This window comes from Cyanistes caeruleus, chromosome 5, assembly GCF_971803275.1.
Source record: "Cyanistes caeruleus chromosome 5, bCyaCae1.hap1.1, whole genome shotgun sequence".
NCBI lineage: Eukaryota > Metazoa > Chordata > Aves > Passeriformes > Paridae > Cyanistes > Cyanistes caeruleus.
This window is the reverse complement of record NC_141705.1, coordinates 29,498,842-29,513,206: the sequence shown is the minus strand read 5'-3', so window position 1 is coordinate 29,513,206 and position 14,365 is coordinate 29,498,842. Positions and strand designations below refer to the sequence as shown.

The 14,365-nt window shown below is 36.5% G+C and overlaps 1 protein-coding gene across 4 annotated transcripts in view; it reads left to right on the top strand.

The window, feature by feature from the left end:
- Positions 1-13,904, top strand: part of MTMR7 (myotubularin related protein 7) — a 42,040-nt gene extending 28,136 nt beyond the window's left edge. The window contains exons 8-15 of one of the 4 annotated variants that reach the window (XM_086888774.1): positions 3,218-3,327; positions 5,308-5,433; positions 6,203-6,252; positions 7,922-8,122; positions 9,252-9,392; positions 10,992-11,118; positions 11,573-11,603; positions 11,728-13,904. In XM_086888774.1, coding sequence (XP_086744900.1) covers positions 3,218-3,327; positions 5,308-5,433; positions 6,203-6,252; positions 7,922-8,122; positions 9,252-9,392; positions 10,992-11,118; positions 11,573-11,603; positions 11,728-11,762 — 821 coding nt within the window. In that variant the 3' untranslated portion in view covers positions 11,763-13,904. Of the gene's footprint in view, positions 1-3,217; positions 3,328-5,307; positions 5,434-6,202; positions 6,253-7,921; positions 8,123-9,251; positions 9,393-10,991; positions 11,119-11,572 lie in introns of all 4 variants that reach the window. The other 3 variants (XM_023925146.2, XM_023925142.2, XM_023925145.2) reach the window with 3 other exon arrangements.
- Positions 13,905-14,365: the final 461 nt, after the last annotated feature.

The window sequence follows — 14,365 nt, the reverse complement described above, 5'->3', positions numbered from 1 at the left end:
CTTTTACCTGACTGGAGGATACAAAGAGACCTAGAACAAAAAAGGTTGTTAAGGATGATGGTAACACACATTTAATATGGCTTTAATTTTTTATCAATGAATATCTCGATAGTATATCAATAATTAGCAATTATTGATGTGTTATCAATAACAATATAAAATATATAAATAATTAAATGAATACATAAATAGGATAGCAATATCACTGTACCTCTGTGAATCTTAAGTAAAACATCACTACTCTTTACAGAATGTGTCTGCTGCTCATGATCTGTTGTCTTTTAGGATTTTGTAAGGTGCATAAAAACCTTTGAAAAGACATAATGAGGCTGATGAAAACTGATTTTAGCTAAATGTGAGCTGTACTGTTGCTTGGAAGTATACAGCAGGAAAAGAGGACATCAAGATATAGCAGGACAGACGTGTTGCTAAAATGCAAGGCCAGTTTAGTTCAATTTACTGGTGCTAAGCAGAAGTGAAGAGCAAAGGATCTTCACATGCCAGACTGCAGATTATTTTCAATATACAATTTTACATAACTTCCAAGGCTGAGAAAATTTGAAAAAAAATGTATTATTCAGTTTTCCATTAGAAAATGCAATAGGAATAGGAATAGGAATGTATTCATTTCAATTATTTTTGGGAAAAAGCTGAGGAAATAAATTTATACTTAGAGAAATATCAGTATTTTATTTGAGTAGGTAAAAAATTGTTTCAGCTTTGTGATTTTACTGAATTTATTTCAAGCTGTCTTATCTTATTTTAATGTATATTTACCCTGGTATAATGTTGATTTTTGGAAAATTATACCAGCATTAAAAAATGATTAAATTTTTAGAATAAGATTTTTCAGAATATGCAAAAAATGTTGAGATTTGACTGTGCTGTGGAAGTAAAATGCATTTCAGCATGGTGGAATTTCCTTTCAGAGATAAAAAAATATTTTCCTTTACTGCCTTTAGTATAGCGTGGATCTTTATTTTTCTCCATTTATAGAAGGGTCTACGTGAAGAACCTTGAGATAATTTTGATCCTGTGCACAAACCTCCTTGAAATAATTTTTAATATTAGAAGGACATTACACAGGGTCTTTTCTTGATAAAGATCCAAGGTCTGCCTGAGGGTGCTGTTGGCATTTGGGGTGGGGTGGGCTGTGCTGCACATCCAGAGGCCAGCTGAGAGCTGACTCCTGCGTGTTGCGCACTGAGGTGATGGCCCCACATGCTCCCTCTCTGTATTTAAACAGTAAATATGAGCTTCTCCTCCCCTCATAGCAGGAGCAGCACTTGCTGATGTAGGAGCAGCCCTCTGATCCTTGGACTTCTGTGGCAGATCCAACAGTAAGAAAACCTGTGGGTTTGGCCTACAGCAACTCTTCCTTCCTCTCCTGCCAGAAAAGAGGGGACTAGTCCAGCATTTTCTGGTGGAAGAGGCACTTTCCAACACATGCCCTGTTTCTTCCTCCCATCCTGAGACATGGGCACATTGCTGGAATTCTCAGAGCTCTGCCCATTGGCTCTTGATTTTCCTGTGCATACACTGTGCATGGAGCAGGCCCTATTTCTCAAAGATTTTGGTACCTTTTCTGATGAGATGGAAATGCCTCTCCCGCTCAGAATAAGCCTCATAATTGAATTCATAATTGAACTCAGTATTAAGGTCCAGATCAGTTGCCAAAGTCATGTGAAATATACAGTGCATGCATTTAGGACAGTATGAACTTTGCTCAGCGAAGTGGTCAGTAAATATTGACTCCAATTTGGGAGTGGGAATGAGCAAAGCACTTTTTCAGCCTTACCTTGGGCTTTTGTAAACAGAGACAGCAGCTTCAGCCAGAATTCAGCCACTAATTGGTCATGTTTCCATCTGCACAGGAGCATTAATCATGTGAAAAGCTGTTTGCTTTCAGTGCTGCTATCTCTGCATCTTTATAAATATCTTCCAAAAATTACTTTTAAAATAACCATCTGGAAGGGGCCTTACATATAAACATTGCAAGACTTCATACAGACACATTAGGCCATTTTGCTTCTAAGCTAAATGGAGTTAGGACAGTCAGATTGTACAGATATGGTAAAAATTCTGACTTTACCTTGTAAAATTAAATTTCAATTACACTGAAGGAAAATAAAGCTATGCCAGGGGCCATAATGGCCAAAAATAACGGAGTCTTTTAAGATTTCCAAACCGCAAGAGACCTAGTAAGACATTAGTAATTGACAGATCATACATTAACTCAGTAAAAGCCATTATGTTTTTCACTGTACTCTGAAAATTAATTTCACTGCCTAATATGTTTTTCCTTAAAAGACAGTATAACTCTACATGGATCAAAATAAAGATGTAGTCTATTTATGGGGTGAATTTAGTATCCCACTGTTGAAAATTGCACCAAATTTGAGTATTTGTTCATCTGGATTGAAATACCTGATTTTGATTCTGATTAGTTTTTTTTTTCTTCTGATGCCACAAACTCTTTAATATTAAATAATAGACACTTGGATACAGCAGAATAAAAATGTAGAGTAAAAACCGAGAGATTATTACTTTTTTCTTCAAATGTGGCATACAGCTTGGAAGATTTTCAGGAAAATATTTTCCTTGATGGATTATGTCTTGTCCTCACTATCAGAATACTTTTTGACTCCAAGTGAAACTTTAATAAGGTTTAATTCAGGGATGGAGAACTGTGGAGTGAGCAACTTTAACTCAACTGCCATCATCTGTGGTGATACTGGGAGTGGGAGGCAGTGGCACCATTTAGATGTGTCTGCCTGTCCAGCAGCAGAAATCAAATACTTTCCGTTCCCAAGCCCTCATCATTAAATGTATGAGCTCCTCCCAGGGGTCTGAAAACTTCACTCCAAACACAATCTTGGATAAAGCGTGCTTCACAGAGGGATGGATTTGTATTTGTTTGCAATAGGCTTTATGACAGCTTCTCTTTTTAAATTAAATCTTATTAATATTAATTAATATTAAATTAATATTAAATAATTAATATTAAATTAATATTGGGTGAAATTTGACCTAGACCCATTTCTTAACTATATGTGTTTCTCAAAGGTTATGTTTGACTGTGAAGTAGTTTTTCTTTTCAGAAGATGCATATTTTGCACAGCAGATATCTGAAGAAGAGGTAACTCCAAGGCTGAACAGTCAATGAAGCTTAAGGGACTCTAATTACTATACATTTAAAATTTATCTTATTTTGCAGTTTGTGAGCTGAAATCACCTTCAATGAGTGACTTTCTGTGGGGCCTAGAAAATTCTGGCTGGCTGAAGCACATCAAAGCCATTATGGACGCTGGCATTTTTATTGCAAAGGTAAAGTGTGTAAAATGAGAACAAAACTTGAAGTAGCCAAATACAGAAAATGAGGACCAAATTCTCTGCTTATGAGTAACTTCTGCTATCTCTTCAGTGATGTTATACCTGAAGAAAGCTCATCTTGCAATACTTTGTGTATGAGGAGAGATGATTCTTAGGTGGTAGTTTGTCCACACTATTTTTCTCAAATAGTAAACCAAAGCTTGTGCTCTTTTGCACTGAAGCCTATACTAGCCTACTTGTGTCTTGTTATGGCAGACTTTTGAATGTCCTTACTCCCCATCAGTGATTGTTACTGTTTCTTTCTCTACTTGACCTCCCTCCTTCACTGGTTTCTGGACATCTTTGTGGAAGTGGTAGTTGTAATATATACCTATAGCTATATATAATGTATAAGAATTATATTATACATAATATATAGCTACTGTGTTATTTCCTCCGAGTTATCAGGCAACCAGCCAAATTCACCTCTTGAACCACTTCCCTTGTATTACCATGGCCAAATTCTCTAGCAGCTTCTATTTTTATATACTTGAGAACTCTTCCAGAAAACGGTTTTGGCTTTAATAAGAAATTATTACCCCTACTCCCTCCCAAAAGTAATATAGACATTTGTCATCTGCCAGCAGAAGCTTTAATTTTGTTGCCCCCTACCTTGTGCTCTGCCTTTTACTGCTTCAATTCTTATTTATGAGATTACAATTTTTTTACTGGCATTTTATTCATGTGACCTACTGCACACAACTACACAGATAAAACTTCATGGGTTTCTGTCCTCACTAACTGCTTGTTTCTCTTGCATTGCTTCTTCCTTCTCAGTAGGCAACTGTAGTTTCTTACCTGAACAGCAACTGTGCAATAAATACACGTGTTATTACTCCCAGCCGTGCTACTTCTCATTAGCTGACAGAAATTAAGTCATTTACATTAGCTTTGCTAGTCTTATTATCCTTTGTGCATATATTTGCTAGCCTAGTGCCTTCTCAGACATGCATTTTTACCCATTCTTATTTATTTCTGTTCTCAGTTCTCAGCTCTTGGTCTTCTGCCCACAGGGGTTCTATTTTGGTAGAATTTATTTGTCTCTTGAGATAAAAATAGATAATTTATTATTCCTCATTCCCTATTAAGCCCAAAATTAACTTAAATGTTTTTGTTTTGGGGTTTTTTTCTAACAGTATTTTCCCTAACCTACTTTATTTTCTACTTCCTAAATTTCATTCTCTTTAAAAATGAAAAAGGCCAAAACCCTTTGAATTAAAAAAAACAACAAAACCCCCTCAAATTCTAAAAATAATACAACACGACTCTGGAGAACTCAGTACAATTTCTTCTTTTTGTGTTTATGTATAAAATGGAATCCTCTCTCCCTGTAACCTGTAATTATATTAAAGGTACTGATAAGATCTTGTTTATTAGATGTGGAAGTTTCCCACCTCCACAGGCTTCCCCTCAAGCCTTTACAGCATGTCATCAGTGCAATGCACTGTACTGCTCTAATAATGCAGTAATGCCCAGACTAGGGGTGGCATCAGAAGCAGACACCGCCCTTAATGACTTTACCATCAAGAGGAAAAATTAAGAGCCCTATTGCCAGTATGATTATTCTTTTAGTAGCATATAAGTGGCATGAGATGTGTTGGAGCATCTGAATCTGCTGTAGGTCGTTGTCTGCTCTGACAGATGTATTTTAACTGAAATGAATCCCATGCCTTCCTGTAGTGGAGCTTAAGTGGTAATTCTCAACCACTATATTGTATTGCCTGGGGTGAATTAAAACTTTTGAAATTAGAGAAATAACACTGATTCTCAAATGAGATCAGTAACACTGTTTAAGAGCTCTGTGTTACAGTAAAAAATGAATGAGCTTTCCCAGTTCCCAAATTAATACTCTATATGGCTCTTGTCTCACTGTTTGTCTCTCACCATTGTCTTCCTCTCTGCTTGTGAACCTTCTGACTTTTTCTCAATCCTTAGGCTGTGGCTGAGGAAGGTGTGAGTGTGCTTGTTCACTGCTCTGATGGCTGGGATAGGACAGCCCAGGTTTGCTCTGTAGCAAGCCTTCTATTGGATCCATATTACAGAACTATGAAGGGATTCATGGTAAGCGGATTCTTTCACAGAGTAAATGTAGTATGGTATCACTTTAGATGAATACCTTTGTTTTTAATAGGAAATAAACTGTCCTTAAATATACCCTTGCTTTGTTTTGTTTTGTTTTTTTAAGTAATAAGGAAGGCTTCTATATGTTCATGTTAAAGTCTCCCAATATCTCTATGAAATGTTTTTCAAGGTGGGGATCAGTGGGTCACCTATGTTTGGCATCTTTTTTTCCCAACCTTGACCATGAAACTTTCTCACAGCCTGAAGAAATTTTGTGCAAGCAAGATTTTCTATTCATTTGCAGTGAACATTTTAAGTGTCAGAAGTGTGTCTGTCCTAGACATTAGATTGCAATGGGCAGCTATATTGAAAAATCTGTTCCTTTCCCAGGTCAATCAGCAGTAGTAAAGCATTCAGAAGTGGTTATCGAGTTACTGGTCACATGTTAAAAAGATGTTTGAGACATTTATAAGTTCTATTTTAGAAAGAAGTGAAACAAGATATTTGAAGTTGTGCTGAAATACTGGCACCCTCTCTGCATCCATGAAGAGTTCCCTGAGCTGGCAAGCAGTGCTCATCACTTGTTTTTCTGCTAATTCTGAAAATCATTTAGGATTCTAATATTGCTTGCTTACATCATTCTTGCTTGCTTGCTTGCTTATTCTAAGAATTAACTGGGATTCCAGTACTGCTTGTTTACACCACCCTTCTGCCTGCTTCAACATGTCAGCTCCACTCTACAACATTGAATGCAATATTCTCATTTTAGGTGTTAATTGAAAAAGACTGGGTTTCCTTTGGTCACAAATTTAACCACAGGTAAGGCAGTGCTGAGGTTTTCCTCTCTCTGTATGTATATGTTTATGTAGTCTGTATCTGCTGCCATTCCAGTTTACTTCTTTGCTGCCTTCCAAACACAACAACAGAATATCCCAGGAAAATAGCATACCCTTTTCTCCAACTTCCATTTAGCTGCCTGGAAAAGTCAGAGTGAAATATTTCTATATATGCACTCCAGAACTACTAAGAGGAATCCTGTGTGCTGGTGTTGCAGTTGCCATGAGCATTGAGAGGTCCGTATGTGTAATGTGTATTTAGTTTGCAAAATCCCTTTGGACTCCAGCAGATCTCCTAGTAGTGCCAAGGACTCCCCCACATAAGTCTCTGTTCATCAAAGGGACTTCTACATCTTCCAAGGCAGTACTTAATCTCAGGCATGTCTGTGAGTTATCTATTACATAAAATATACTCTTCCTGTTACACTCTGTTCTAAAAAAACAGCAAGATCTGCTCAGAAATGTCAGGCAAAGTGGAAAGTCTTTTATTTAGACAAGTTATTTTGAACATCGATCCAATGTAAATGCTATAATGTAATGAAAATGTTTGAAGGCTTAAAACATGGATATTATAATTAATATTAAAATTAATATTTAAACATGGATACATTTTCAATTTCTTTCTTTCATGCCTTTACTTTTATTTTCAGTAAAAGTTAAAAATGCAATTTTTGTATTGGGGTTTAATTACATTATATTGCTTAATTTGAATATAATTTTTTATGGATTAAAAAACCAACAAAACTCAGAAAAATCTGTACATCTTCACAGAACCTGTGAAATTCCAGTAGGAATTACCACATTTAATATGATATTGTCAGTTGCTTATGATTATTAGTGGTAAAAGGTATTATGAAATGCAATAACCACTGATAGTTTTGGTTTGCTGTGCAATATTGCTGTATTTTCTTTGATGATAATAAAAGTTTCAGTTTTAGATGTTTATGAAATTCTACTCTGTTGAGATGTATACATATAAATGCATATATATCCCCCAGGCCTCTCCAAGCAGAATAGTTGATTGAAAATGCTTATTCCTATTATGTAGACTTAAAAAATACATTTTACTTCTATGTGTTTTTTTTATTTTCAGCCTCCTTTTCTTCATTGCAAGTGGTTCCAAGACGCATTTTTATACACAGAAAGTTTCATGTTCACTTGACAGTCACAGTAGCACGTAAACATTTCCCACTTCCTAGAAATTTCACCAAGAGAGGGCAGCTTTAACCTGTTTTCTGCTGAGGTTATACTGTAGCTCTTCTTCTCAGTTTTTTGTTTTGGGGATTAATCTACTATTAAGAGACTGCCTTAAGCCACACTTTTGTCATTAAATCATTGCAGCCATTCTGATAACTTATGTTACCAGGGTACAATTTATACTCATAGCATTAAAACACAGCTATGCAGCAGACAGCTTTTTGTAGCTGCAATGTAACAAGACGCCATCTAAATTGCCAAAAAAAGAGGCTTTTTTATTTGTTATTCTGCCTCCAGTCTACTTCATGATTCTTGCACCATATTTGTAAATAAAAATATAGTAATAGTTGAGATTTTAAAAATGAATGCCTGTGAGGGGTTTGTTTTCCTCAGAATTAATTCAGTTTTCTTACAGGAATTCAGGTTATAACTAGATACATCTTGTCTTGTTTCAGGTATGGCAATTTAGATGGAGATCCAAAGGAGATATCGCCTGTAATTGATCAGTTCATCGAATGTGTTTGGCAGTTAATGGAACAGTTTCCTTGTGCCTTTGAATTCAATGAAAGATTCCTCATCCACATACAGCATCACATCTATTCTTGCCAGTTTGGGAATTTCCTGTGTAACAGCCAGAAAGAGAGAAGAGAGCTGAAGTATGAAAATGTTTACTTTAGTAGCATACTTATGCATGGGGTCCGCGGTATTGAGTGTTCAGACATTCTCCAGTTTGCATGTATGTGTTTCATAAGGCACAGGGTGCCTGCTGTCTTCTGACAACACAGATTAATACCAAAAAAAGGCTGATCCTCTGCAGTGTAGCTCTGGTGGGAGCATAATCCATGGTGTTGCGTGACAGGGATTAGTGAAAATTGACAAGAGCATTATGCCTTCAGCCATGTGGGCCTGCCTTTACTGCAGCCCTGACAAAGGCAGGCTGGCCCTGTAACTCCAGTATAAAATGACAGTAACTTTAGTTAAGTTCTCAGTTTAAGAGATACTGCTCCTCTGTGTTTTAACCTGTCTTTGGATCTCATGTCAGAACATTTTAGTCCTGCTCTCTCAGGTACTTGTTAAGAACAACCTTTTTGTTTGGTAGCCCTCCCTAGGATGGGGTCATCAGACTGTCCTTCTGCTGTCCGACCCCAAAGCAATTATGAATGTCCTGAGGCCCAAACAAAGACAGGATCATCATTCCTGGCAGTGCTGATGTTTGTATCTGCTCCTCGGCCCTGGGTCCTGGATACATGATATCCATTGCTTTTCCCAAGCAGCCTGATCGTGTCAGCAGTAGCACTGAGAGGAAGGTGCTGGTTAGTGCTGGCTGCTGCTATTTTGTCCCTCTCACTGCAAATGCAGAGCAGCCACAGTGCCACAGTCCATTTAAAATCAAAACCTTCACAGGTCACCACATCTCAAGACCTAACTGTAGGAAATTGCAGCTCAGTAAGAGTGCTTTTAAATGTGGGGATTCCTTCGTTGCAGAGATCAGTTGAAAGCTCACTTTACGGAAATGATCCTCTCCACCTCACAAAGGAACCAGTCTCTCCACCTACTCGCTCTAGCTGGTTTTGCTTTATGGGAAATGGAACAGATTTTGCTTTTAGTGAGTAACAAGGGAATATAGGTTTCTGTTTCTCTGTTTGTAACTTAAGTCTAATTCTGTTAAGGAAGCTGATTGTAAACTGGAAGTACAGAGGACAAGAATGCTGTATCTAAGCTTTAGCTATCCCTGAATTGTAATAGAGGCTTTAATGTATTTTTATTTAATGTATTGTTTTTCAGAATCAAAGAACGAACGTATTCATTGTGGGCTCACTTGTGGAAAAATCGTTCCGATTACCTGAATCCTTTATACAGGCCAGGCCACAGTCAAACCCAAGGGACCCTGCACCCACAGATAGCTCCATGCAACTTCTTGTACAAGTAGGTGGTATCACTTGCTGCTGGGAATTGTAGCATGGGTTAGTACAGAACAGAATGCCTTTCCATAGAAGTATTTCTTTATAGAACTAGAGTTCATATATAGAGTGTAAATTTAGTCTCAGATGCAATGTGTTTGTTCCTTGTTTGCCCCTAGTCAGCCAACACCTCTGTACCATTCCACAACACAGTATTAGTCTGAAAAGAAGCTTAAGATTAAAGCTATATTGATAGTTGTGTGTCCTGATTTCATGGTTACTCAGTTCTTCCACTGAGAAGTGCCTCTTTCAGTCCTCTTCTTGTCTGCTGTTTCTAAATTTATAGTTGTTTTAACTTCTTCCATTCCAAGATTTTGTGATGTTAGTTTGGATCAATTGGTGTCAAAATTAAAAAGGATCTTTTCAAGAAATCACATGATTTCATTGCTGAAACAAATATTTTGTAAAAAAACCCCAGACTTTCCCCATGTTGTTATATTAGGTAAAATGAAACTGTTTTTCCTGCTATTTTTTCAAAATGTAACAAAATACCATCACTTTAGAAATGTTATTATTGACATTCTGAGTTAATCGTGCCATTAATCTTAACAAATTTTGGGAGAACCTAAATAGATATTCATTAAAACTGTCATTTAAGTAAAACTGATCAGTTTGTTTGCAGTTGCAAGTAACAACACCTGTTAAAAAGTCAATAAAAATCGTAAATGACAGAAATTAATTCTTTCATGTCTGCTATACCAGGTCACATCCACTTTAAAACAATTTAAAAATAGTCATTAATCGTATTCTTTGGGATAGTGGGATTTATAAAAGAAGTACTGATACAGCAGATCCTCCAATGGATGAGTAATCCTGTTGATTTTAATCTAATTACTTGGGTGCGTAAAGATTTCCAAGCATGAGCTATCAGATGATAAACTTAAGGGGGAATGTGATTTAAATAGTATACTATTGGGCTAGGAATAATAAGCCACCAAGCAGCATGCACGTGCTCCAAAAATATCTGTCAGCTACTCCGCCAGACAGCTGCAGCTGACAGCAGGGCTGGGTTACTTAACCTGTCTGGTGAACTGGTTACACACAAGGCCTGCCTGTGGCCCTACTGCCAGCAAGGCAGGAGGAGCACCAGAGTAATACAGAATTTCAGAGCTGAGTTCATGGCAAGTTGAACAACAATTGAGAATTACGAATATGAAAAACTGTCTTTATCCGTGGCTATTTTATAGCTACCATTGCTCTAAATCCCATAGTGTAAAACAAGAAAATAATACCAAAAAAAGCCTGCAAAATTTTGTGAACCTTTCAGTGAACTTTTCTCAGTTGTGATCTAAACTACATTCACCTTTCTTTTATTGTGTATCAGAATAAATTTGAGCTGCCTATGTCCAGCTATGAGTTGCACTTCCAGGATGGAAGAAATACAAATGAACCATGAACCTTTCTAAATAGTCTATGAACTTATGTGTATGCACTCTAATGATGAATAAGCATGGTTATAGCATTTAGGGTGATATGTCTGGGGGAAAAAAACCAAACATGCATGTAAGTCTCATGAGGCTACTTCATCAAATGGGAAAATTCCTGACCTTGCCATCCATTCCAGGTTCTGGAGTGGAATGTACAACCGCTTTGAAAAGGGGCTGCATCCTCGACAGTCAGTTACTGATTATCTGATGGCAGTGAAGGAAGAAACTCAGCAGCTGGAAGAAGAGCTGGAAGTCTTACAAGAGGTAATAAATAGCTGAGCTTGATACTCCAGACTTGGTAACTGATGATAAATGAAATCCAGCTCTATATGCCACACGTGTCCCCTACACACTACATCCTTTTTGGAATGAGGATATTCAGCCATCATCTTTGTTCTCAGATAAATTATTGTATTTAAGACACAAAAGTAGATGTTTTTTCTTTAAGGATAAAATTTTACATGTGTTGGTATACAGATACTACTGAAATAAATTTAGTCCTTCTGTAACTCAGAGGGAATTGTAGCTAAGAATGCTGTAATTCAGCATTGGTTTGTGACAAACTGTACTTTTCATACTCCATAAATGCAAATAGTCACTTTTAAAGGGTGGGTTGGTCTCTAAAAGTTTATTTAAAAAGAAAAAAAGCAAGGCTATATAAGAGGATTTCTGGGCCCTAGATTTGTCCACATGATCTATCCTGTTTCCTTTATTTCAGAGATTGGCAAATCTTCAGAGATCACAATCAGGTAATAATAAAGTCAAGAGTAATCAACAGGACAAAAGCAAACAATTTGGACTGTATACTTCCAACAACAGCTTAGCTAACACTCCCCAGGAGTATAGCAATGACCTGAAATCATTCCCATCCAGGAGCCCTTCTCAAGGGGATGAAGATTCCGCCCTGATTTTGACACAGGACAACCTGAAAAGCTCTGATCCTGACCTCTCAGCCAACAGTGATCAGGAGTCTGGTGTGGAGGACTTAAGCTGTAGGTCCCCAAGTGGGGGTGGCTGCTTGCCTAGTGAAGACAGTGGCAAGGACTCTGATGAGGCTGTGTTTCTGGCAGGCTGAAATACCTTCAGGCCAGCAAGGATCCAGATGATGTAAAGTCTTACACAGTCTGGAATGACATCTTTTCACCAGATGAAAAATGGAAGTGGTCTGTAGCCTAAATAAATAATCCAAAGAAAGGGAACTGTGCAATTGTGTAAGTAAAGATCTAAGCGGAACAAGCTATTACTAATTGTAAGACATAACATTAAAGAAAGGTAGTATCTGCTGTTACATTTCATTAATCCAATATGGTGGTTGTTTTGTCAATGCTGTACATAATTATTCCTTACTTTGTACATTTCCATAATTATTTATTGGATAGGATAATAGTTCTTTTCCTAAAATGTGAAAGTACTCTCATAAACAAGATTGAAGATGCATTACTGTTAGCCACTGGTGAAGCAGTCAAAACTTATTTTTGTAGAGCTCATTTGCCTTCAGACATATTATAAATATTCTTTGCTTTTTTCTTCACAAGAGGTTCAAACAATTATTTTGCACATTCTCCTACTAAAATCCTTCACAGCAAAGTAAAACTAATAAATGGACACCCTGGCTCAGGGGACAAATGAAGCTTTGATCCTGACCAAAAAAATCCATTAATAAGTTGTTGCTGCTGCATCTGAATGCATCCCATTTGTACTCCATTCTCAACCAGTGTTGAAAGTTCAGTAGTTTCTGTGACCAAAACTTCAAGGAATATAACCTGTGTGCTAAAACACCCCTTTGTAACAAAAGGTACATGAGACAGTTTACTCTTGCCTCTTTATGGTTTGCTATCAAGTTTGTTTGTATCTTACTCTTGTTCCAAACCACCTACATAAGAATTCTCATATTTTTAAGAATAGGAGTAATAGTTTTCATAATCAGCAGTTCAGGAGTAAACAGCTGAAAAATGTTCAAAAATCTGGAATGTCTTGAAACTCATTGAAAAGGAGGCCAGCCATATTAGGCTGCAACTCTTTCAAGTTAATTTTTTTACTTTTTAAATTTTATTTAAAGCCAGCAGTTAAAAATATAATTCATATGGCTGCTTTTACCTACTTGGTGACAGTGCAGAACTGAACTCTAGTAGAGCAAAGCAGTAGTAATAAAGTTTACTTTGATTGCATTTCATACTATTCCTTCAAGTACAGACCTACAAAAAGAACTGTAATATATAAATATACCTTGATTTACAATAATTAGATTTCATTATTCAGTCTGCTTTTCTGGAATGGCTTTTCATTCTGTTCTGTGAACATGCTATTAAAAGTGAATAGGTAAACTTCAGTATTATTATTATTATCCTCTGAAGGGAGTTGCTGTCTTTGAACAAATCTTAACAGCGAGGTTTATCTTAATGTTATATTGGAAAGGCCAGATCCTCAATTTGATAAATCACTATAGCTCAATTCAAATAAAAACAATTATAAAATATATTTTGTTGAGAATCTAGCCTTTTGGTTTTTAATCTTTGTGAATTTCTAATAAATTAAAGCCCTGATTTTAACTGCACTTTTAAAAGTGTTTCATATTTTGAACATAGCCTGTAAACTTTATGGCATTAAAGGAAACTTTGAATGGGTTTTCTCAAACTAAAGAAACATGCTGCAAAGTCAGCAATGAAAACAAAACACACAAATATTCTGCCAAAAAATTAGTTTGAAAATGGGCAATGTTATTGTACATCTTTGAAGTGTAAAATTGTATATGATGATATTGTGTTCAACTAGACATGTCTAGAAATAAATGCAGAAGAATGAGATATGCAAATTCAAAGCACTGTCTTTGTTATGCAACTCCTTGTAACTGCTTTACAAGTAAAATATTAACAAATTAACATTTTCTTTATTAAGCCTTCGCTTAGCAGCCTTCTGTAATGTGTCTTTTAGTCCTTGGAATTTTGCATTAACTACTACTGCTTTCATTGTACTGTATGTATTTGTGGCATTATGAGGCTAATGAGAAACACCTTCAAATAAACACTGAGGTGTTATAAAATGTTACTTCACATCAGAGAATGAAACAAAGGATTGTTTTCCTGATTTTTGTAACAGAGTTCTTAATTTACTCGAGAGTCACTTTGTCACTGAGATCAAGAGATTCTTGTATCTTCCCTACTCCGATACTTGAATTCAGTAGTTGCAGCTGTGGAGGAATCTACAACTGATAACTATAACAACTGAGACTCTCATCAATTGTATTAATTATATGGGAGATATGGGAGCATGTTATACCCCTGTATTTTTTTATTTATTTTTTTTTTTAGGAAATGAAAAAAAAAAGACTTCTCTATTAACTACATTGTTTTCTTGTAGCCTCGCTGCAAAATCTTTGCAAAACTGCCTACTGCAATAAACTCACAGTAATTTGAAACAGGACACAGATGAATGTAACTAAACTGCTGAAAGGCCTTGCTAGGCTCAGGCTGCTCTTTAGTATCGAAATGTGCCTCTAAGGGACACTGAAGGC